Here is a 24,915-nt window from a genome sequence, read left to right as displayed (position 1 = left end):
GACCACTCTTCAGAAGTTTTCCACTTTAAAGATGCTCCCTACTTTACAACACAAGTCAATGGGAAGCCTCAAAAGATGGCTGGATGTTGTCTTGAGCGTTTTGCCAACGTTTTCGCTTGGAAAAACATTATTGAATGAAGTTGTAAAAACACTAAAAAAAAAAAACAAAGTTGAATGGCACTTGAGGGATGCTGCCAGAACCCTTGCTATCAGCAGGGCATCTTTCACTGTCCTGCGGTGTTGGACATTTACTACAAGAACCCTGAATAAAATGAGTGTCATCTTGGCTAATGTTCCCTGATCTGCCTGGTTGCAACGCCGCTGGCCAAGTCTATTGTTCCTTCTGTAGGCGGCAGGGGCATCAGGCACACGTCTCTGTACACAGCCTAGCTCTATGCATAGTGACGCATGATTTGCAGCTATAAATATATTTGCCGTATATTCTGACCACTCATGTCAATCCTTCTCTTTCCCCTCCCATCCTTCAAATGTTACAGTCCAGACTAAAAAGCATAAAGGCTAACAAGCTTCTCCCAGGTTCCTGTGACTGTGCCCGACACAAAGCCTCCTGAGCACCGCCCGTTCATTGTGCCGTCTTCCTCTCTGCGGCAGGCATCGCTTGTTGCCTGGAAACAGTAGTAGCAGTAAAGTGCATGCGCTGTGAGCACAGCAAGGCTTATATTTTCTGCTTGGTGAATGGACATCCTCATGTGCAGCCATTTACACTTTGGTCCATTTGTGCAATAGGCTCTGGCTAGCATTCTTTCCTCTAGCAGGCAATGACTGGTCATAAACACACACAAGACCGGAAATGTCAGTATTCACTTTGTCTTAGGCAGCAAATGAAATGTCCAAGAGAATGTCTTTCAGTGTCTGTTCTATATCAGACAATAGAAGATTTATATATTGGCTGTATAGTTCTCTCCACTAGGTGGCATCACCTGCAAAAGAACCTCTTTGGTCACAATTTGTTTTGATGTTATGATTGTGCTAAGAATATCTGTAACAGATGTATTTGGCACATTATAGTGCATGATTTGTGCCTTTTTATATTGTGCCAGATGTCATCTGATGATTTAGTTAAAATGGCTTTACTTTTAGTTGCTTTCAAATTCTGTTTGCTTTTTGTACAGCTCTGGACGGCAGCTAAGTGAAGTTTTTATACAGCTTCCTTCTAGAAAAGAGTTACCCGAATACTATGAATTAATCCGCAAACCAGTTGACTTCAAAAAAATAAAGGTAAAAGCTATACACTGTTTTCTAGAACAATTACAGGATAGGAGTTTTTGTGACTTCTCAATATAATTTACACAATGAATCTGCACACAACAAGCAGTACTAGTTGCTTTACATCCGCATGGGTATATATATCCCTTGGTTATTGGGGAGAAGTGGCAATCATTGAAAAATATCAGTCTGCTTCATGGAAGTAAATGCGGAAACTGACTAACATGGGCGACCTATTTAGGCAAAATCATTAAAATGGTTGTCCACTTCTAACAACCCCTCCTCAATCACCATGTTCTCCCAGAGTGCATTAACGGCTATACTTTCCTCCAGTACCGGCGTTGTTCCAGCGGTGTCGTCACTGGCTCTCCTGGGGCTCATGTGACATTGGCTGCAGGGCTCACGTGACATAACAATGTCATGCAAGCCCCAGAAGAGACAGTGACGACACCGCCGGAACTGTGCCAACCTCGGAGGTGAGTGTAGCTATTATTGTATGAGGGGGACATACTGATTAAGAAGGGATTGTCGAGTCATAGACAACCCCTTTTAAAATGGCAATAAATTACTTTTTTTACAAGTGCTTGACGTCTCGATGCTATAACCTTATTGCTTATTTGTCAAACATTCTTGAAACTTGCAGTTAATATATATTGTGAAAGAGATACATTTCCAGAAAACTACAGTAGCGACCAAAAGTTTTGCTTTTTGTTTTTTTAAAAGTGTGATTACTTCTGTCTGGTTGTTGTGATGTCATTTCCCTGGTGATGAATTGAAAGTGCATGAAGTGGTCATCATGCGAGACCTTAATTTTAACCAAAATGCTTTTGAATATAGGTATGGTCAAATAATTATAGAAAACGGACTGCCAAAAGTCATGCATATACTATTTATTGATCACAACATAGAGAGTACTGTATTTTTCAGATTATAAAACACACTACCCCCCCCCCCCACCCCCAAATTTGGGAGGAAAAAGGGAATGTGAAGATACGGTATTCTACCGGAGAGGGGTGGGGGGGTGTCAGTGTCACAGATACAGGAGGTTGACGGTGGCTGCAGCAGGAGTCGGGCGATGCAACGGGCCCCGACCTCTCAGCAGGGTCGCTGATTCAGGATGACTTGGGCGGTGGTGGAAGTGGGGCATTGCTGTGGGCCTCGTCCTCTTAAAAGAATTTGGCGTTGAGCGAAGGCTCCCTTTCCTGTACATAGCACTGCGGAGGGCTTAGGGAAAATGGCCGCTGGAGCATGCGCAGATTGAGATCTCGAGAGACCCTTGCTCCTGTGACCCCTGCTCAACCACCTCCCTCAGGTAAAACTGATTATAAGGCGCATCACTTTAAACACTTTTTTTTTTCCTATTTTGCACCCCAAAATTTAAGGTGCGTTTTTATAATCCGTAAAATACAGTAATTCATTGCTTACAATGCCATAACTTAGTGTTTTGTAGCATAACCTCTTGCTTTAATTACTGCACTACACCGACGGGTCATTGAAGCCACTAGGGTATTCAAGACATCTTGAGGGATCTTGCTCCAATCCATTTGCAAATCTGCAAACAATTCATCTTTATTGCTGTAGGTGCGGTCCCCAACTCGTCGCTCTAAGGCTGTGTGCCCACTATGCGTTCTTCAAGCGTTCTTGCCGCAGAATTTCCGCAGCGAAAACGCTTAAAAACCGCTTGGTAATATGTGCCCCATGGTCCCCAATGATGATCCGCATGTGCTATGCAGATGCTGCCGAAATTTCCGCTGCGGATTATCATTGCGGAAAAATCCGCAGCATGTCCATTAATTTTGCGGACACGCAGCGGAATTGCCGCCATTGACTTGCATTGAAGCGCTTCATATCCTCATCACTACATGTGCACACGCGGATATGAAGCGATTCAATGTGCGAATGGTACCCGGGCCTGGAGAAGAGGAGACTCTCCTCGAGACCTGGGTACCATAGAAACTGTAAAAAAAAGAATTTAAAGTAAAAAATAAAGATTATATTTACCTTCCGATGGCCCCCGGTCTCCTCAGCGATGCGTGCGGTGTGTTGGGCGGCTCGCGTTGGTGTGAGGACCTGACATGACGTCATTGAGTCATGTGACAGGTCACGCCACCGCTGACATCGGCTTTCGCGTGACCCGTCACATGACTCAATGACGTCATCGCAGGTCCTTCACACCACCAGGGAGACCGGACGGAGCGGAGAAGGAGACCGGGGGCCATCGGAAGGTAAGTATAATCTTTATTTTTTATTTTTCGCCATTCTTATTCTTTTTTTTTTTTTTACTATTACTTGGTCACACTATATAAATCCATGCCGGTTGCAGATTAATTTAATAGAAACAAACTGTGCTTTACTCGCCCTTCCTGGGTCCACTGTTGACACTATGCCGCTGTTTGCAGTGTAAGTTATTGTCTGCTCAGCTGAAGTCACATAAACAGTGCTGCAGCCAATCATTAAGGCACCACTCCAGCGTTTTTTGTTGCTTTTTTTTTTCCTCACTGCTGGAGTGGACCACTAATGCATGGAGAGCCTGTCCCATATGTAGTAAGTGTCACATCATGTCCACAATATATCTGATAAAATAAAGAAAATGTGTCCGATCCCGCTACCTCATTCTGCAGGCAGCAATAGACAGTAATGCAGCGGATGTAAGAGGCAAATGGTGCAAAACCTTTAAGGAAACAATTGCAAAAATGATTTTTGGCCCCAATTGCATTTAAGAGATAAAAAAAATTGTCCAACGAAGGTGGACAACCCCCTTAATGAACATGGGTTGCTTTTTTGATGATTTGCAATGTTATGGGATCATATCCAGATCCCATAATGTTAGTTTACCTATTAGATCCACTTAGAAATAGGAGGTATTAAATGCGTCAGTGAGTATAATCTTGATCTTTTCTTTCTGAATCTATAGGAAAGGATTCGTAATCATAAATACAGAAGTGTAAGTGATCTAGAAAAGGATGTCATGTTGCTATGCTACAATGCCCAGACGTTCAATCTGGAAGGATCCCAGGTTTGTAGTTCTCGGTTCTTATGATTGGTAATTTTACTCTAAAACATGATGATGCTGATTCACTACCTCCCTACTAAATGATTACATAGGGACGTTAAAATGGTAGGTTGGACTGCACGCCTTGAAATCATGGGCATGTTCAACCGACTACAGTGAAATGCTTATTTCCTTGCAGCACCACTGGAGGGAGACCATGCCTTTCACACTACTCATTGAAAAGATTAAACGACTTGGGTATTTAATGAATATATGCCATTCTTCAAGGCTGATGACTAATAGTACATGGGTGACAACTAAACAAGCACCCGGCAGTGGTTCTAAGAGCATGTAAGGTTGTTTCAACCTATACGAGTTCATTACAAACGAATGTAAGTTTAGGGAGATAAGCTGGCCATAACAGGCAGTTGTCGCCCTGAGACTTTTTGGGGTAAGTGGACAATGTGAAGGGTATCCCAATGCTGATGACCCCTCCCATTGTGCCAATATCCCATCCCCAGCTCTTTCAAAACATTGCGAGGATGGCGATTCATTTGAATGGCCATCATGTTATGTGATTTATTCTTTATCCACTTCAGCTTTATTTTTAAAGGGTTTATTTTTCAGAGACTGCCGCTTTTCCAATAGCATAATAAAGCTTCTCCAAGAAGATTGTTTGGTTAATAGGTCAATTTGTGTCATCTGCTTTTTTTTTTTTTTTTTTCTTAATAAATTATATTTTCTACCGCTAGCACATTGTACAAATTGCCCCAAAAAATCCCTTTTACTTTAGCAATGTGTGTTTGTTCTCTGGTCAGTTTAAAAAAAAATAAAAATAAATGATCTTCAATTTAATAGCAAAAAACAGACGTGTATGTTGCTTAACCTCACACGTACTGATTACAAATAACATTGGGAAAATAATCAGAAGTGAAACTTGCCCAAAGCATAAGTCTGCAATATTTTCTGCAACTCCTGAAAGGAACAGTCCTGTAGAAATCTTACCTGAAAATGCAAATTATTGCAGCACTTTGCTGAAGGGGAGAAGATTAGCATACCTTAACTTTTGATTACAAAATGGCAATAAATGGGGACAAAGGAGAAGATATTTAGAGAGTAATCTTGCGGATTGCTTGTATTTTGGTTTCTTTAAGTTATTGAAGAAGATTGGCTTGAGAAAATCTCTATACTCCATGATCATTGTACATATTTTAAAGGTTGTATTCTGCCTAATTTTCTCTTGAGCTTCTCTCCATTACGGAGTGTAATCGGACGCTGGAGGACTTTATCATAGATTATTAAAGCACCACTCCAGCATATGTTTTTTTTACTTATTTTACTGCTGGAGTGGTGACACTATTCTAAATTCCCTGCCCCTAGTATTATACTCACCAGCTGCCCACTTCATCGGTTATCGGTGTTGCTCCGGTTGTCTTCTGCAGGTTATGACCTGGCGGATCGCTCCAGAGTTTGCCAAGAGGTCACTTCTCACTGTATGAGAGCAAGAACGAGGCTCTGATAGACTTACACTGAGAGCTTACTGCTTAATTGATAAACGTTAAGATTATTTTTTTTTGAGGTGGGTGTAGGGTAAAGGGGGGTTTGCATATGACAAAATAGGAGGGACACATTGATCAATACTGGATGTATACTGGATCCAGCACACATGAGAAATAGCCCATTTTTTGGATCTGACCCAGTTTTTCTTGCCTTTTCATTGTATCTAGATATATGAGGATTCTATTGTTCTACAATCAGTCTTTAAGAGTGCAAGGCAGAAACTTGCAAACGAAGACGACAGTGAAGAGGACAGCATCGAAGAGGAAGATGAGGAGGATGAAGATGAATCCGAATCTGAGGGTAAACCTTTAATTTATAGATATTACTATTACCTATTCTAAATAATTTTAAAAAACCTCATCATGAAGAGGCAAAAACTCCCTGGCTGTAATTTTGCCCAAAAAGTAATAATCCCTCTACAAAATGTCTTACTCTTTTTCTATAACTTCACACACATACAATGTAGTATTAAAAGCAGTGAAGAACTAATTGTGCATGAAAAGGAACCAATTGCAAAAAAATCTATTTTTTTTCTCATCACCATTTTTTGAGACACGAAAAGTTTTTAATTTTCGGTCGATGAGGTTTGGGTGCTTGTTTTTTGCGCCATGAGGCAACGTTTTAATTGATCATTTGTGGGTAGTTATGATATTGCATTTTTTTATGTGCTGTTGCAATGGCTGAAAAAAAAACATTGACGTGTTTTTCTTGTTGTTGTTTAGCAATCTATTCATTCATTTTATATTTGGATCAGAATTTTAGAAATGTAGCAATACCACATATGCTTTTTTTTTCCAAATGGGGAAAAGCTGGTTGATTGGAACTTTATTCTTTTGATTTAAAAAAAAACAACTTTATTTTACTTTTTCTATTGGTTAGACCCATTAAGCCCTCCTTGACAGGGCCATTTTCTGTTTTTGTTTTTTTCATTTTCATTTTTTTCCTTTTCCTCTTCAAAGAGCCATACCTTTTTTTTTGCTCCACATAGACTTATAAGGGCTTGGTTTTTTTGCAGGACGTCTTGTACTTTTGAATGACACCATTTATTTTACCACATAGTATACTGGGAAATGGGAATAAAATTTCAAGTGCATTGAAATTGCGAAAATAACACAATTTTCACAGTTTACAGATCAGGTTAATTGTTTTTATACTTTAATAGGTCTGACACTCTTCTGGATGCGGCGATACAACATATGTGCATTTTTAATGGGGGAAATGGGATTTGAACTTTTAGGTTTTTGTTATTTTCATATTTTTGAAAACTTTTTATTGTATTTATTAGTCCCCTTAGTGGACTTGAACCTGTGATCGTCTTATCGCTTGTACTATGCACAGCAATACTATAGTACTGCTGCATATTGTAAAAATCATAATCTTCTATGAAGCCTTTCTGAGAAAAATATCAAATGATTTAAATATCAAGAAAAAAAAAAATTGTAATGCCAGGATTGCCGTATTCAGATCGTCACACTGTCTATAATTCCATACTTCATTCTTGCAGTTTACTGATTTATACAGGCCAGACCAAGGCCAGAAGGACATGTATGCATGGTAGTTTCTTATAGGCAGCACTGGAGTTAGATGTTCCTTTGGTGAAACAACCATTTGAGAGAGCCTAATTCTTATTTGCACGGCAGATGTTTGTTTAATTTTTTATTTAGTTTTTTTTTTAAACCACTTCCACCTCCAAAAATGACTAGGCATGTTTTGTATCCCATGTTATTACAGGCAGCTGACAGCTGTGTAACACAGCTGGCATCTGCCCTGACATGTCTCTGGCTTAATAGGTAGATGCCAATGGTAGTCCTGGGCACCATTGCAGCTTCCATAGAAAAACATTCATATTGCTGGGGGCAACCAGGCACAGCATTAATGCCATAGTCACTATTGACCTCTGCATATGGTCAGACCACACTTGGAATTCTGTGCTCAGTTATGGGCCCCAATATATAGAAAGGATATAAATGAGCTTGAAAAGGTACAAAGGAGGGCAACAAAATTAATAAAGGGAATGGAGGGACTGCAATACCCAGAGAGGTTGGCAAAACTAGGACTATTCAGCCTGGAAAAGAGAAGGTTGAGGGGGGACATAATAAATGTGTCCAAATATGTTAGGGGACAGTATAGAGACCTTGCCCGGGATTTGTTCAAAAGGAGGGATATTACGGTAACAAGAGGGCACTCACTAAGACTGGAAGAGAAAAGGTTTCAGCACCAGCATAGGAAGGGGTTCTTTACGGTAAGAGCAGTGAGAATATGGAATTCACTGAGTGAGGAGACGGTAATGTCAGATTCACTACACCAGTTCAAGCAGGGACTGGATGCTTTTCTAGATACCAGGCAGATTTCTGCATATACTTAAAAATATAATAAAATAGTAGGTTGATACAGGGATTTATTCTGACTGCTGGTTTCAGAGTCGGGAGGGAATTTTTCCTCAGGTGAAGATTGGCTAAATCATTTGGGGTTTTTGCCCTCCTCTGGATCAACTTTAGCAACTACAGAACTTACAGGTCGAACTTGATGGACGCAAGTCTTTATTCGGCTTTACAAACTATGTATGTATATAATGGGTTAAATCATGTGAGACCATCTTTGTTCTTTTATCGGTGCCTGATACACAAGACTACAGCATCGTAAGCTGCGGCGTATTAAGTGTCTGAAGAGCCGCTGTGAATAGGCCTCTAAAACTTCAAGGTAGTTAAGGGATTAAGAAGGAGAATTCCAGGGAGTCCTCTGATTTTTGAAAAAGGACATTTGAAATCATAAGTCATGCAAACGTGGAAAGAAGCAAGATCCCTTCTGTCTCTGCAGGAAAATGGCTTCTGGCAGTGTCTGGAGTATTCTGAATTCCCGTTTGAGCTTTCAGTGACGCAAAGAGGGGAGGCACTTGAAGCCGACTGGAACGATCAGTTTCTGTATAACGTCATATGCTTCTCAGATTTCTAGTCAAACTATCGAGTTTTCTTTGTGAATTAATATGATACTGAGTAAGCCTAGGATCTGCCTCACAATTTTTATATATATTTTTTGGGGGGTGAAGTGGGGGCTATGGAATGAATATATCAGTTAAAGGAACGCTTCCTTTTTTCTCTTTTTTTTTAATACTCATCCATTCATATGCGTTTTAACATATTCAGATTTGGCCAGGCATGAGCATGAATTTCTTTCAACATGAGCATAAATTCAGGTTTTACTGAATAGAGAAAGGGTCGTATTGCGAAGACTTGCTCTCAGATCTTTCCTGAAGGGCACCTACAATCATATTAAATATGTACAGCTTTCTGCTTTCCCCGGCAATCCCATAGAGCATGAATTCTGATGGGGCATAGCAAAGCCCCGGTCTCGGGATTGGCGAGTAAAAAGTTATTCTCAATACAGAAAACAAAGTGCATCACTAAAATTGTGTGTTTTCTACAAAAAGGGCTGGTCCCTCACTACAGGATTCAGAATTTTTTTCTGGGACAGTAAACCTCACGATGCATGTTCATGACAAATACATCACACATTTTGCTGCCACCAGTTGTATGTAGATGATGATTTCTGTGACCTAATCAAACTCCTTACAGCTGCAAAAAAAAAATAAAATGAAGCTATAAGGACCATTGGTCCACAACAGTGGCATGTGTTGAAAAATATCTAGTATATTTCTGGGCTACTTTAGGATGTTTCTTAAAAGGCATGGCATCTCTTACGATCTTATTTGTTTGGTTTTATTATGCAGATATTCAGTTTTCCATATCCATTTTTATAAACCAGCATTTATCCAAAAAGGTGTTTTTTGTAGGAGTGTATGTGACACCCCAGGGGTCTGGTTGCCACAGTGATAGAGATATTACATCTGAGAGCAGGTGGGAGGTCTCTTGGTCAGGAATCCTATGCATGCCACACCTCCTGCCCAGTCCTGGGAGGGGAAGAACTTCCCCTATATAAACCTAGGGCTGAGGCAGGGTGAGTGAGTAGAGAAGAAGTAGAGACAGAGAAAAGAAGCAAATATAGGAACAGAACATCAGGAGCTCTGTGGGAGCAGTGTTACAAGGAGTCAGGGGCTGGCAGCTGCAGAGCTCGCCCTGACTGAGAAGATTTCTTACCGGACCCGGAGTCCGAGGCTGTGGGGACTAACTCCTACCCAGCAGCAGAATCCGTCAGGCAGGGGATTCCAGGTCCTCTGGCCAAGAAACCCGAAGGCACGGTCACACGCATGGGACCAGCACCGCCGTCGTGGAGCGGAAGCTACTAGAAGGCCCCGAGTCACCAGCCATACGGGTGAGCACCACACGGTACACTCAGGGACGTGGGCTACTTATACCCGCCTCTAGCAAGGTAGCCAGAAGAGTACAGTTAGTTTGGGAGGCCTACAACTCCGCCTGGCCAGGGGAGATCCCATTTGCTCAAGGACTGACCAGGCCCCAATCGCTAGCCAGTACTCCGGGAGGGTCTATCTTTGTCACCAGTAAAGACCCTGAACTACACCGTACCGTCTCCGAGTGGTTCCTGCTACCCCCATCATCCACGTCGGCTGCCCTGAGGCCATACCCCTCCCGTTGGGGGTTATACTATCACGCTGCACAATCCTACCACCAGCCTCAGCGGTCTGCCCTGCAGCAGCAGCAGCTCCTTAGCTGTACTCAACGGGTGGCGTAGTCGTCCAACATCTACCGCTGATACATCGCCGCTCAGTTTGACTCCCTGGGCACGGACCGGGTCACCGCCACGAGACTACAACCCTCAACAGATCCGGCTCCGGGTAAGCTCCCGCGTGCGCAACGCAGCGCGACACAGGCCCAGGGGCGCGTCAACTTTTGGCGTAGTCGGCAGGATTTCGTGCCCGCAACCACCGGGTACTGCGTGCCTGAAAAAGACTGTTCAAACTTACCTGTGGTGAAGATTCCCGCCATCCGGCGCCATCTTCCGCTTCCTTCCCGCCATCGGTGGAGTTTTCCCGCCATCCGGCGCCATCTTCAGCTTTCTTCCCGCCATACGTGGAGTTTTCCCGCCATTGGACGCCATCTTGAGGACGCCGCGCGGGAAGAAGAGGGGCGTGGACTCCGAAAGCGCGCGAGAACTGAAGCCCCGCCTCACGTCCGGACGTTGCGTAAGGTCCTGGAAGGAGCCCAGCAGACGCCGACGTCACAGGAGCGCGACGGAAGGTCCTCAACCCTGACGATCCACTGCGGAGCCGCGGCCTACGGAAGAGGATCATCGCAAGGTAGGCCACGGTCCACTAGGGGGGAGAAGGATGTCTGATACGGAGGAGAGCTTCACCGCTTCAACCCCCGCCAGCGCCACCGCTGTTGCGGTCATGCCTTTCACCATGCCCTATATCCCGGGGGCAGCCTGGCTACCCCAGTACTCAGGGGAATCGCATACCCTGCATGACTTTAGAGAAAAGCTGGATAGCCTCTTCCAGGTGTACCCCCTTACAGAAGAGCAAAAAGTGAGCATCCTGGTGGCCCAATTAACCGGGGCAGCCCAAAGGGAGGTAAAGTCCTGGCCACCTGGGGGGAGGACTGTCGCAGGGATACTGGCCCGGCTGAGGGACACCTTTGATACCCGCACCTCAGCCGAGATCAAGCTTAGATTCTACGGGTGCAAACAGCGGGCACATGAGTATAAGGGACTATGCATTAAACCTACAAGAAGCCCTGAGAGCCATTAAGCAGACCGACCCTGACGGCGTGGGAGACGAGGACAGGCTGTTGACTGAACAATTTATAGAGGGTTTATATTGCAATGCCCACCGAACCCAGTTGCGGGCAATGGCCTTACAGGACCCTCATCTGGGATTTGCACAGTTCAAGGACAGAGCCATCCGGGTGCTCCGAGAACCGGCACCAGGTGGCGTTGTGACCCACAGACGCCCCACTACTACTTACCACCAGGAGGCGGCGCCCTTGTCGGCAGGGCCTGTGGGAGCTGATGCGCAGGCTTTGAGCAATGACCCGGCTCCAGACCTGCACCATCAGGTCCAAGAGCTAGCTAAAAGCGTTGCTGTGCTAACCCGAACTGTGCAGTCTTTACAGGTTTCTACTCCAGGGAAGATCCAGCTGGCATCCGGACCGGAGGACATCCCGTGGCGTCGACCAAGGAGGACCCCACCGGCCAGAGGAAGACCCAGCGACCGATACAACGAGGACGGACGACCCATCTGCCGCCGCTGTAATCAACCCGGACATATGGCAAGGTACTGTCCTTTAAACTGGCACAACCTAGGGTAGAGGGCCAACCCCTAGGAAAAAGATCATCAGGCCCATCGAACTGGCGCGACAAATATGTGGGAGGATGTCCAGTCTTGCCTGTGGTACTGGATGGCATTCCTATGAGTGCCCTACTGGACACCGGGTCACAGGTCACCACCATCCCGTACGTGCTCTTCAAGCAGTACTGGAATGACTCGGATATTACCCGCTACCCTGACGATGACTTGAGTATCATCGCCAGCAATGGTCAGCCCGTGCCACAGATCGGATTTAAAGAGGTGACCATTAAAATTGGTAGAGTTGAACTGGCAGCACAGGGACTGATCATTGTAGACATTGACAAACACGAGAGTCACCCAAAGATAACTCTAGGAACTAATGTAATTGAAAATTGTCTTGCAGAGGTGATTTTCCTTTTACAGCAGGTTGCCAAGAACGCCAGCTCCGGCGAGCAGCGAGTGCTCCAAAAAGAGATCCGGGCACTGATGCGACGGCAACAGGTGGAACTCTCCGGCGGTGAGATTGGTAGCGTGAGAATGTGTGACCCTTTCCCTATTGCCATGCCCCCAAAAAGTGAAATGATGATTTGGTGCCGGGCAGCTATTGGTCTGAGAGGTAGAGATTACCAGGCAATGGTAGAACCAGTTTACTCAGACAGTAGGCCCACCATCTTGACAGCACGGGGGGTGGTTAATGTACGCCATGGGAGGGTGCCCGTTCGCATAATCAATATCGGGAAGAGGGAAGTGTACCTGCCCCGGTATGCCACGCTAGCCAAATTATATACCATTAACCAAAATGCTATACAATCTGTGGAACCCTTGCCTCCATCTCACCCGGAGGAAGGTAACGGCTCTAAGAAAACAATTGAGGACTGGTGTCAGCAACTACATTTGGGTACTGACTCCACTCCCTCACATCAGAAACAGGGAGTCTATCGGGTGGTTCAAGAGTACGAGAGAGTGTTTAGTAAACACCCGTTAGACTTCGGGCGAGTCAAGGGGGTAGAACACCACATCCCCATGGGAGACCATCCTCCCATAAAAGAGAGGTATCGACCCGTACCCCCTGCACACTACCAACACGCCAAGGGGATGCTTAGAGACATGAAGGAGGCTGGGGTGATCAGGGATAGCTGTAGCCCCTGGGCAGCTCCACTAGTCTTAGTCAAAAAGAAAGACAACACCATGAGGATGTGTGTAGATTACCGGAAAATCAACCGTATCACGCACAAGGATGCGTACCCCTTACCAAGGATAGAGGAGTCTTTGGCTGCTTTAAGATCTGCTAACTTCTTCTCTACCTTGGATCTCACTAGTGGGTACTGGCAGGTTCCTGTAGCAGAGGCGGACCGGGAGAAGACCGCATTCACCACCCCGATGGGACTTAGCGAGTTTACCTGTATGCCGTTCGGACTCTGCAACGCACCAGGAACCTTCCAACGATTAATGGAGTGCTGTCTGGGCCACAGAAACTTCGAGACGGTCCTGTTGTACCTGGACGATGTCATCGTATATTCTAAGACTTATGAGGACCACCTGAAACACCTGGCGGAAGTGTTCGAAGCTCTGGCAAGCTACGGCCTAAAGGTGAAACCCTCCAAGTGTCACCTCTTGAAACCAAAGGTGCAGTACCTGGGACACGTGGTGAGCGCTGACGGAGTGGCTCCCGACCCTGATAAGATCACCGCAATTAAGGAATGGCCAAGTCCCTCCAGTGTAAAGGAAGTGCGGCAGTTCCTCGGGTTGGTAGGCTACTACCGCAGGTTCATCCCCGGTTTCACCAAAAAGGCAGCTCCTATGCAGGACCTCCTGATAGGCCAGTCCCGGAAGGCCAAGAACCAGAAGCCGCCCTTCAGATGGGAGAAGTTGGAAGAAGAGTCCTTCCGCCAGCTGAAGATGGCCCTCACGGGGGATGAAATCCTGGCGTACCCGGATTACAGCCAGCCCTTTATCCTCTACTCCGACGCAAGTCTTGTAGCTGGATGAATGTCTCAAGTGGGGTACCACAGGGGTCCGTCCTGGGACCTGTATTGTTCAACATCTTTATCAATGATTTAGATGAAGGAATTGAGGGTAAACTGATTAAATTTGCTGATGACACAAAGCTAGGAGGGATAGCTAATACTAGAGAAGAGAGAGAGAGGATTCAAAAAGACCTAAATAAACTGGAGCAGTGGGCAGCAACCAACAGAATGTTTTTTAACAGGGAAAAATGCAAAGTACTACATCTGGGCAATAAAAATGAAAAAAGCATATACAGAATGGGAGGAATAGAGCTAAGCAACAGTACATGTGAAAAAGACTTAGGTATACTAATAGATCATAGACTGAACATGAGTCAACAGTGTGATGCAGCAGCAAAAAAGGCAAATACAATTCTGGGATGTATTAACAGAAGCATACAGTCTAGATCACGTGAAGTCATTATCGGTCTTTACTCCTCTTTGGTCAGACCTCATCTGGAATACTGTGTACAGTTTTGGGCACCACATTTTAAAAAAGACATAGACAAACTGGAGCAAGTTCAGAGAAGAGCGACCAGAATGGTGACTGGTCTGCAAACCATGTCCTATGAGGAACGGTTGCAGGATTTGGGAATGTTTAGCTTGCAAAAAAGAAGACTGAGAGGAGACTTAATAGCTGTCTACAAATATGTCAAGGGCTGTCACATTGTAGAAGGATCATCTTTATTCTCATTTGCACAAGGAAAGACTAGAAGCAATGGGATGAAACTAAATGGGAGGAGACACAGATTAGATATTAGAAAAAACTTTTTGACAGTTAGGGTGATTAATGAGTGGAACAGGCTGCCACGAGAGGTGGTGAGTTCCCCTTCAATGGACGTCTTCAAACAGAGGCTGGACAGACATCTGTCTGAGATGATCTAGTGAATCCTGCTTTGAGCAGGGGGTTGGACCAGATGACCCAGGAGGTCCCTTCCAACTCTACCATTCTATGATTCTATGATTCTAAGTAACATCGGGCTAGGAGCCGTGCTGTCCCAGATCCAGCAGGGGAAAGAGCGAGTAATCGCTTACGCCAGCCGAAAACTGCGACCCACCGAAAGAAACCCTGAGAATTACAGCTCATTTAAGCTAGAGTTCCTGGCAGTGGTGTGGGCAGTCACCGAACGCTTTAAGCACTACCTCGCTTCTTCCCGGTTCGTCGTGTACACGGATAACAACCCGTTGACACACCTGGACACGGCAAGACTCGGTGCCCTAGAGCAGAGATGGATGGCCCGCCTGTCCAACTACGAGTTCACCATCAAATACCGGGCAGGACGCTCCAATACCAACGCGGACGCCCTGTCCAGGATGCCAAACCTACCGGACGTAGGAGAAGATCCAGAGGGACTGGAAGAAGTCGAACTCCCCGCGTTTCACCGTCATGGGACTATCCAGTATTCCCATCGGGTAGGGAGTAAGCAAGGCGCTACGCTTAACCCCTTACCTCACTACAACTGGGCGGAAACGCAAGACAGTGACCCTGCCGTCCGGCTGGTGAAGGAGATGCTGACTCGGCCAGAGGCTCGCCTTGACCCAGACGCTCCGGAGGAAGCCAAGCAACTGTGGGCAGAAAAGAGTAGACTGTTCCTTTACAAGGGGAAGTTGTGCCGCAGGATGGTTAACTCCCGGACGCATGAACTAATCTGGCAAGTAGTGGTGCCACGACGAGACGCAGCCATGGTGATGGAGGCATACCACGATGGAGCTGGGCATTTCGGATGGAAGAAGCTGGAGTTCCTGCTGCGCGGGCGGTTCCATTGGGTAGGCATGAGGGGAACCATCGAGAGGTGGTGCAGAGACTGTGGCCCGTGCAACCTGAGGAGGAAGGACCGTGCTAGCCAGAAGACTCCCCTGCAGTCCATCGTCACCCGGCAGCCGTTGGAACTGGTAGCCTTGGATCATGTAAAACTGACCCCAAGCAGAAGTGGCTACGTCTACGCGTTAACCATCGTGGATCATTACTCCCGGTTCTTGGTTGTCGTCCCCGTCAAGGACTTAACGGCTCAAACAGCAGCTAGAGCCTTCCAGCAGCACTTCTGCCGTCCACACGGGTACCCGGACCAAGTGCTGACGGACCAGGGACCTGCCTTTAAAGCGGAGGTCTTCCAGGAATTCTGCAATCTGTATGGCTGCCGGAAGATAAGGACGACACCCTATCATCCGCAAACTAATGGACTTTGTGAGAAAATGAACCAGGTGGTAATGGATCTTCTGAAAACGTTGCCCCTGGAAGAACGCAGTCTGTGGCCTGAGAAGCTGCCCGATCTGGTGGACCTATACAACCACATCCCGGTAGGTTCCACCAACTGTACCCCGGCTTACCTAATGAGGGCGAGACCTGGTAAGTTACCTGTTGACCTGGAGATGGGAGCCCTGACACCCGAGGACACTTCACCAGAAGCAGACTGGGACACAGGCAGCAGCAGTACCGGAAAGTACAGGAGAGCGTGGAGCGAAGTCTCTGTCAGGCTAGGGAGAGACAAGAGAAAACTTACAACCAGTATGCTCCCGCTGTTCCCCTGGTGCCCGGAGAGCAGGTCTTGAAGAGGAAAAGACGGCTCCACAAGTTGGACGACCAGTGGGAGAAGGACCCGTACACCGTACTGCCCTCAAGCCACGAGAACCCGAAGGTCTGTACCATCAGTAAAGACGGAGGGGAGACCACAGCCATTGTATCCCGGGATCACCTGAAGAAGTGTCCTGAACAGCTACGGAACCCTGAAGAGGAACAAGAAGACCATCGACCCGTAGAGGAAAGGGAAGATATGGTTAGTACTGTGCTCGGAGACTTCCCTCGGTCTTGGACTCAAGTCAATGGTGCAGTTGTGGTACCCGTACTCACCTTCCTCCAACCAGCATCCCAAGCACCTACGGAGCAACAGGTAGAGCTGGAAGAACAGCCGGTCCAGGAGGCAGAAGACCCCACACCAGCAGATCAGGAGGATCAACCCTCTGCTTGCAGTGAGCCTGCCATATCCCTAGTGAGCCAAAGGGCCCGTAGACAGCTGCCCAATTTACCCTTGACAGCTCCTACACCCTGTAGTTCAGGGCCAGACAGTCAGCTCCGTAGGTCCACTAGGTCCACTAGAGGCCAGTTACCCGCACGTTGGATTTGAAGTGTATAAATTGTTTTATTTGAGGTTACCTGTTTTTCTTGTTGCTTGTGTATAATTATGTGTTTCTAGTTGTTTATAGGAGTCTTTGGTGGATTTACCGGGAATCCTGTGTACATAGTTGGAGCGTAACCCAGGACGGACTAAAGACTGTTAAGGACTCGGGGCAGGACAGACCCCTACCTGGTTACGTCTCCCTGTTTTGGTGAAATGGACACCTTGCTTTCTTCAAAGACTGCACCCGGTTACGGCCATGCCGTGACCACCTTTATGTGTTTCTTTATTGTATTGTTATTGTTATATCTTGTTATGTTTTTCTAAAATATGTTTAGTCCCGGAGTACTAAATTTCACTAGGGGGGAATGTGACACCCCAGGGGTCTGGTTGCCACAGTGATAGAGATATTACGTCTGAGAGCAGGTGGGAGGTCTCTTGGTCAGGAATCCTATGCATGCCACACCTCCTGCCCAGTCCTGGGAGGGGAAGAACTTCCCCTATATAAACCTAGGGCTGAGGCAGGGTGAGTGAGTAGAGAAGAAGTAGAGACAGAGAAAAGAAGCAAATATAGGAACAGAACATCAGGAGCTCTGTGGGAGCAGTGTTACAAGGAGTCAGGGGCTGGCAGCTGCAGAGCTCGCCCTGACTGAGAAGATTTCTTACCGGACCCGGAGTCCGAGGCTGTGGGGACTAACTCCTACCCAGCAGCAGAATCCGTCAGGCAGGGGATTCCAGGTCCTCTGGCCAAGAAACCCGAAGGCACGGTCACACGCATGGGACCAGCACCGCCGTCGTGGAGCGGAAGCTACTAGAAGGCCCCGAGTCACCGGCCATATGGGTGAGCACCACACGGTACACTCAGGGACGTGGGCTACTTATACCCGCCTCTAGCAAGGTAGCCAGAAGAGTACAGTTAGTTTGGGAGGCCTACAACTCCGCCTGGCCAGGGGAGATCCCATCTGCTCAAGGACTGACCAGGCCCCAATCGCTAGCCAGTACTCCGGGAGGGTCTATCTTTGTCACCAGTAAAGACCCTGAACTACACCGTACCGTCTCCGAGTGGTTCCTGCTACCCCCATCATCCACGTCGGCTGCCCTGAGGCCATACCCCTCCCGTTGGGGGTTATACTATCACGCTGCACAATCCTACCACCGGCCTCAGCGGTCTGCCCTGCAGCAGCAGCTCCTTAGCTGTACTCAACGGGTGGCGTAGTCGTCCAACATCTACCGCTGATACATCGCCGCTCAGTTTGACTCCCTGGGCACGGACCGGGTCACCGCCACGAGACTACAACCCTCAACAGATCCGGCTTCGGGTAAGCTCCCGCGTGCGCAACGCAGCGCGACACAGGCCCAGGGGCGCGTCATGTATCTTTTAATAAGTTTTCATTATGCACTCAATGTATCATTGTTTGGTGACCCCTTTTTGGCTGTATGTGTATGCAATCTTAGGCACTTGCAATTGTTTTTTTGTTTTTTGTTCCTCTTCTTAACTGAGCCATAACTTTATTTTTCAGCCAATATGGTCATATGAGGGCTTGTTTTTTGCGGGACCACTTACTTTTTAACGACACAATTGATTATACCATATAGTGTGCTGGAAAGCAAGGGAAAAAAAATCCAAGTGTGGTGAAATTGTAAAAAAGTGCAGTTCCCACAATTGTGGTTTGTTTTTTTTTGTTTTTTTTTTACCATGTTCACTAAATGCTAAAACTGACCTGCCATGGTGATTCTCCAGGTCATTACAAATTCGTAAATACCAAACTTGTATAGGTTCTTTGCTATTTAAGTAGTGAAAAAAAAAATCCAAAGTTTGTAGAAAAAAAAATGGCGCCATTTTCCGAGACATTTTTCGGGATCAGTCTGACGTTCCTCCTGCTTCTTTGTTATAATTTGCAACTAAGAGAAGCAGGAGGAATGTCAGTCGTCACATGCCCACAAGTCTGCAAATTGCATGTAAGCGATCATGTGACGACCGCTCGAATTGGCAAGGAGAGCGAAATCCTAACAGAGCACATATTACACACCTTTAGGACTCAGCCTGCCAGTGTCAACTTGCAGAATTACAAGGATAGGGGGATACCTGTCAGTCTAGGGGAGGGAGCAAAGCAGAGAGAAGCCGCTGAGGAATGAACTCTTGAGCTAGTTGTCATAGTCGCAAAACGGATATTAAATGTGTTTTATCTGAAACGCGGCAGCATCAGAGTACAACATACCAGACTGCAATAATAGAGCCAATGTCTGATTCATGTGGCCTCGGGGTCGTGCAGTAGGAACCAACTGTCAGGATCCTTATCATGTAGCGAAATAACATTGGAAGCCTCTGCGTCATACATAACATACTGTTATCTCCAGATCACCATAAAATTGGTATATGTGAAAGTAAGTCATTCTATCAATTTAATGCAGCGATAGCAGCAAAGATGTATTATGAGGTTCTGCAGCAGCTGAGGTGTGTATCAGGAGGCTCTGCAGCAGCATTCCTATGTCAGGGGTAATGTGAGGACGTGATCGAGCATGCTCGTTGCTCAAGATTTACGAGCATGCTCAGGCGAGCACCTATTATCTTCAGCGTGCTCTGGGGTTAAGTTTTCGTCTCTCCGTGAATATGATTTGCGACTGCTTGACAGCTTTAATACATGTATTAAAGCTGTCAAACAGTCGCATGTAGTGATGATCGAGCATGCTCGATCATCACTACATGTGACTGCTCTGTCACGATGTGATGTGAGGTAGATTGTTGCAGTACAGATGAGGACACAGGATTGCTCCTCTGTCACTTCCAGTGCTGGAATGAATAACAGAGGTCAGTGCTTGGGCAGATGGGAACAGCCAATGAGTGTGCAGTTGGTGTGGCTGAACTCTGTGAGGCCCTGAGCTTGGGGGAAAAAAGCCCAGTAAACTGCCTGATCTGGTGAAACCAGATGTAAACAAACTGGGTGCTGGGAATGATGTGAAATTCAGGAGGAACGAAAAGGTAGAAACAAAATGTATAGGGCTGTTGCATATTACAATACAGCACAGATTATCTTAAAAAATTTTGGATTTCAGGGTCTTAAACTTCTTTAAGGTGTTTATTTTCCACATAACTTAATACTACCGGTGCACTTCCAGCCCTTTAAAACTCTTAACTGGAGGCATCATTCTGTGTATTTTTTTTTTTTTTTTGCTGGTTAGAAGTGACATTAATGCAGCAACAATGTTCTAAAAAAGATTTTTCGCGAACAAAAAGAAAAGAGTAATTGACTAATTACATGAGGGGTTGGGATGTTTGACTCCATTTGTATTATGTCATTATGTGACTAAACCCTTTTAAAGGGAAACTATCAATAGAAAATGACTTAATGTTTAAATCAGGGTATCTTACCTGTGTTTAAAAAGAATTGGTAATGTGTTTTGTTTTTTAATTGTAATATGAAAATAAAGTTTGTAATCTTGCAATTTTCTTATTTGCCACTGGGGCTTTTCTTTGACTCTGGAAACCAAACGCGTACATTAGCCGCAATGAACAGACTCTGATATTGTTTATATTTTAATATGGTCATTGTGAAGGCACGAGGAGTAGGGTCAACTGTGACATTTCCTATTGTGATTGGTGGATTCTGTATTATCAGCTATATCCTGCCTCTGCTGATTTAAGCTTGCAGAAAACTCTTCTAATCTTGCGGTTTTCGCACTGGCCACTGGGGCTATTTTAGATGCCACAGCTGTCCCTGCTCTTCTTCCCATTGCACGGGCTCAATCGATGCTTCAATACAATACGGTCAGAGGTCTGTTCATTGTGACTACGTGCTATGAAATGGGAAGCTAGTGTGTGTGTGTATAACAAAGAAAACACACCAGTGTCTAGTGTGAAAATTGCAAGGTTACTATTTTTTCTGGTTTTAATACAGCTCGCGATATCTATAAAAAAAAATTAATTAAAAAATCCAGATTTTAACACAAAAACCCCACTCAAACATTAGGACATGATGGCATCACTTTAAGGGTTGTCAACTGAATTACTATAACTGGGTTACATAACCCTATTTGTTGTTGTTGTTAAATAATCTAATGCTAATTAAATAATCTAATGCAAGTTGAGCATTTCTTTTCACCCTTACCATTTTTGTCTGCCATTAGTCTGCAAAGCGATTGAAGTGTACATTACCATATAATAACTCATTACGATAAATCAAGGCTCCTATATACTGTTTTTCTCTTATAGGATAGCTAACCCCAAATGCATTTTTTTTCTAGTCATTTGTCTGATATTGTACATTTGAATCACAATCAGAATTGTACTTTTATTCATTCTTCTATTTGTATAGTAATTTTAAACTTTCTGCTTTAGCCAAATCTGTAAAAGTGAAAATCAAGCTGAATAAAAAGGATGAAAAGAGTCGAGGAAAGGGAAAGAAACGGCAGAGTCGTGGCAAAGCCAAGCCAGTAGTCAGCGACTATGACAGCGATGAAGATCAAGATGAAATTGTAAGTAGGAATGCCAAACTTTCAATTGATAAGTGGAGCATGGGTGGGGTGGGGATAAATTCATGTATTAGGGTACATCTGCATATGGAAGACTTGTTGCAGAGATTTTTGTAATGTGACTCACCTTAAAAAAAAAAAAAAACATTGCCAAAATGTCATGCATTTTTTATGCAAACACATTGATTTGTTTATCATTAGATAGATATATTTAACAAGTAAGAAGAAGTAGTAAAATTGGGATTTAAAATCCCAGCCTTAATGAATAAATTCTTGCTGCTTATTAAAGGGAATCTGCCAGCAGGTTTTTGCTATGTAATCTGAAGACCGCATGCTGTAGGGGTTAAAACATGTATGCAATGAATAAGGACATCAGTCAGAAACGTGTCTGCGGTTATTAATGTTTGTGGATTTTAATGGACTTTAAATAAAGAAGAATATTTTATTGGACCCTTTGCTGGATTTACACGTTTTCTTTAAAGCTATAAGGTCCAGGATTTTGTTTGCGTGCAATGATTGTTTTAGCACCAGTAGCTTATCATTGCTGCAGCTCAGCAGAGCAGTGCACGCCTCCTGGTCCAGCATCACCCGCTCCTGTGATAGGCCGCACACTGTCTATAGACAATATACAGGGTGGTCCAAAAGTAGGTGGACAGAAAGTGTCATAAGGTTATGAAGGGGGAGATTTATCAAACACTAAATTGCAGCCGCCTGTCTGGATCATCCTCCAATAAACCATGAATTAGACGTGGACGATAAGCTTTCCACCCAATAGATTTCAGGATTCGCAAGATAGAAGCTCGTGAAATTCCCAATTCCAAAGAGGCTCTTCTGTGGACTTTTTTGGACTCTGAACAAATGTTTCAGCAACAAGTTGTTTATTATCTTCTGTACAGACTGGTTTGGGTCAACCAGTTTTTGGAGCATTAAGGATTGAGCCAGTGGCATTGAATTTGTCACGAATGCAGTAAATGGTTTGTCTCTTTGGGGCTTGAGTACCAAATGTTTACACCCAATTTGCTCTAACGGTTTCAGCATTTTGAGATTTCCAATACTCTGTTAAAATCCATTTTCTTTGATCTGTATTTAAATTATTTGCCATTATGTGTTATCTGAATTATCTGAAAAGAAAACAGATTTGGGGGAGATCTATCTGTGAAAACTAGATCTGTAAAACTGGCTCAGTTGCCCTTAGCAACCAATCAGATTCCACCTTTCATTTTCCAAAGAGTCTGTGAGGAATGAAAAGTGGAATCTGATTGGTTGCTAAGTGCAACTGAGGCAGTTTCACTTTACACCATGTTTGATAAATTTCCCCCTTCATAACCTTATTACACTTTCTGGCCACCTACTTTTGGACCACCCTGTATATAGTCTGGTGTGGGTGGGGGCAGCTTCCTCAGCTCTGCTGTATTGGTAAATCTAATATCTCTGATGTCAGAACGGCTGCACCCAGTGATCTAAGTGATACATCGCTGGAATCAGCTTCTCTTTGCCTACTTCAGGCTGCTCTCAGATGAGGTAGCAAAAACCTGCTGGCAGATTCCCTTTAGTTGTTGGCTGCAGCAGTGATATCAGTTTATCACATGACTGCTGCAGCTATTCAGTTTGGTGGTGTTGTCATTAAATTATTGTAAAGGAATCACTTTGTTAATGTCCATTTATTTCCTCCCCCCTAGGATCAGTCGGAGGGAAGTGGAAGTGATGACGAGTGACTTACATGACTACTGTTTTATGGACAGAATTCTTCATTTTCTAGTTTCCACTCATTCAATTTCATGTTTTTCTAAAAAAGGAAAAATACACAATGGGAATGTTTCTGTATTCATCATCTAGAGGTGACAGTAGACTAGTGCCAGGCATACATGATCTCATTGTGTAAAGAAAAAAATATATAGAAACAAACGCCACACACAGATTTTGTAACATATTGTGACCAAATGGCCTCCAGTATGAAGCAAGTAACATTTTTTTTGATGGAAAACTGTGGATCAATAGTATAACTTTTGTGAGTCGACTTTCATTTGGAATTGATTTCTCTGTGCCTGGTTTGCTATACCAGGGTGCAGCTAACGGCTGATATTTTGTAGCTATGAGAACTGGGACAAATAAATAGAAGCAACTGGTTATTTTATTTTTCGCCAGGCAATTTTCTTTTAGTAGCTTTATGTTGCTGTGGTTCAGTTTGTTTTTTTTCCTCTTTTTTTTTTTTTTATCTTGTGGTACATTTATGCAACTTTCAAGTACTGGTTAACGCTTTTGGTGCTGGAGGAGCCTGCAATTGACTGTTTTGCATGCCGTGGCTCAACTGGCTCTTAAGGTGTTAATATGCAGTAGTTCTTTTCCATATTTTTCCCCTTCTCTCTCCCTGCCCTTCTTCCTCACATTAGAACAGTTTAAATACAATGTTGTTCAAGCATAATAAAGTATATGGCTAATGTAATTCATTTTTTTTATTACAATTTCTATTTGTTATAAAGAAGTTTGGTTTAACTTGTTAATTGTTGCAAACTATATCTAATGTAATTGAACATTTAATTTTCCCTTGACCATTTTTTTTTCTCTCTAAATTGACCTTTGTTATCAATGTGGATAATCAGCTTTTTTCCTTAAAGTGTACTTAATCTTTGCTTTCTTTGCACAATGTCTTTGGTTGCAATTCATAAGCCTGAGGCAAATAAAATCCCAGCAATTTTGAGAAAACCGTGTTATTGTGACTTCCTAATGAGGAGAAAACTGCTTCACATTCAATGTTTAATTATTCAGACTTCCACACAGGTTAATGAGCAAGACATCAAGGATCTACATTAATGAGGACATTGTCATTGTCTTCAATTTCTCCCTGGGAGGTTAGTGAGGATGTTTTCCACCAAACACTAAATGGCTACAAAAACAACATCCAGTGCTTAACAAGATGTCTGGTGTTAACCTTTGTTCATTTTGGATATTTTCAGGTTTTTGGGCACATAACTACCATTAGCGAATGTCAATAAAGTAATTGTGATCCCAGATAGTCCAAAGAGTTTGTCATTATTGGCCATCCTTGGAGAAAACCAAGTTGTGAAACACAAAATCTGATGGTAGGTTTATACATGACATGAGCCCAATGAATAGGTCATGGTCGGCTAGGGGTGCCCGACCTTTGACTTATAGGTACGTTATGGCAATCGCTGCTGGGAGCTCAGCTTATGTGATAGCCGAACCTCAGCGGTCCCAGACAAGAGCGGTGCCTGTACCGCCCCTGGCTGTTAAACCCCCTAAATGTCGTGATCAATATCTATCTCAGCATTTGGGATGCTGGAAGAGGTAGGCGGCTCCCTCTCCTGTCCGATCGGCGCCCCACCC

The 24,915-nt window shown here is 44.6% G+C and overlaps 1 protein-coding gene across 5 annotated transcripts in view; it reads left to right on the top strand.

Annotated features, from left to right (window-relative positions):
- Positions 1-24,273, top strand: part of SMARCA2 (SWI/SNF related BAF chromatin remodeling complex subunit ATPase 2) — a 274,907-nt gene extending 250,634 nt beyond the window's left edge. For all 5 annotated transcript variants that reach the window (XM_073669312.1, XM_073669320.1, XM_073669288.1 and 2 more), the window contains 5 exons: positions 1,134-1,239; positions 4,142-4,243; positions 5,947-6,079; positions 21,437-21,573; positions 23,250-24,273. In XM_073669312.1, the coding sequence (XP_073525413.1) occupies positions 1,134-1,239; positions 4,142-4,243; positions 5,947-6,079; positions 21,437-21,573; positions 23,250-23,285 (514 nt within the window). In that variant the 3' untranslated portion in view covers positions 23,286-24,273. The remainder of the gene's footprint in view (positions 1-1,133; positions 1,240-4,141; positions 4,244-5,946; positions 6,080-21,436; positions 21,574-23,249) is intronic.
- Positions 24,274-24,915: the final 642 nt, after the last annotated feature.

This window comes from Phyllobates terribilis, unplaced genomic scaffold (assembly GCF_046119375.1).
Source record: "Phyllobates terribilis strain yellow unplaced genomic scaffold, ASM4611937v1 Scaffold_1__5_contigs__length_1240528914, whole genome shotgun sequence".
Lineage (NCBI taxonomy): Eukaryota > Metazoa > Chordata > Amphibia > Anura > Dendrobatidae > Phyllobates > Phyllobates terribilis.
This window is presented reverse-complemented; position numbering and strand designations above follow the sequence as displayed.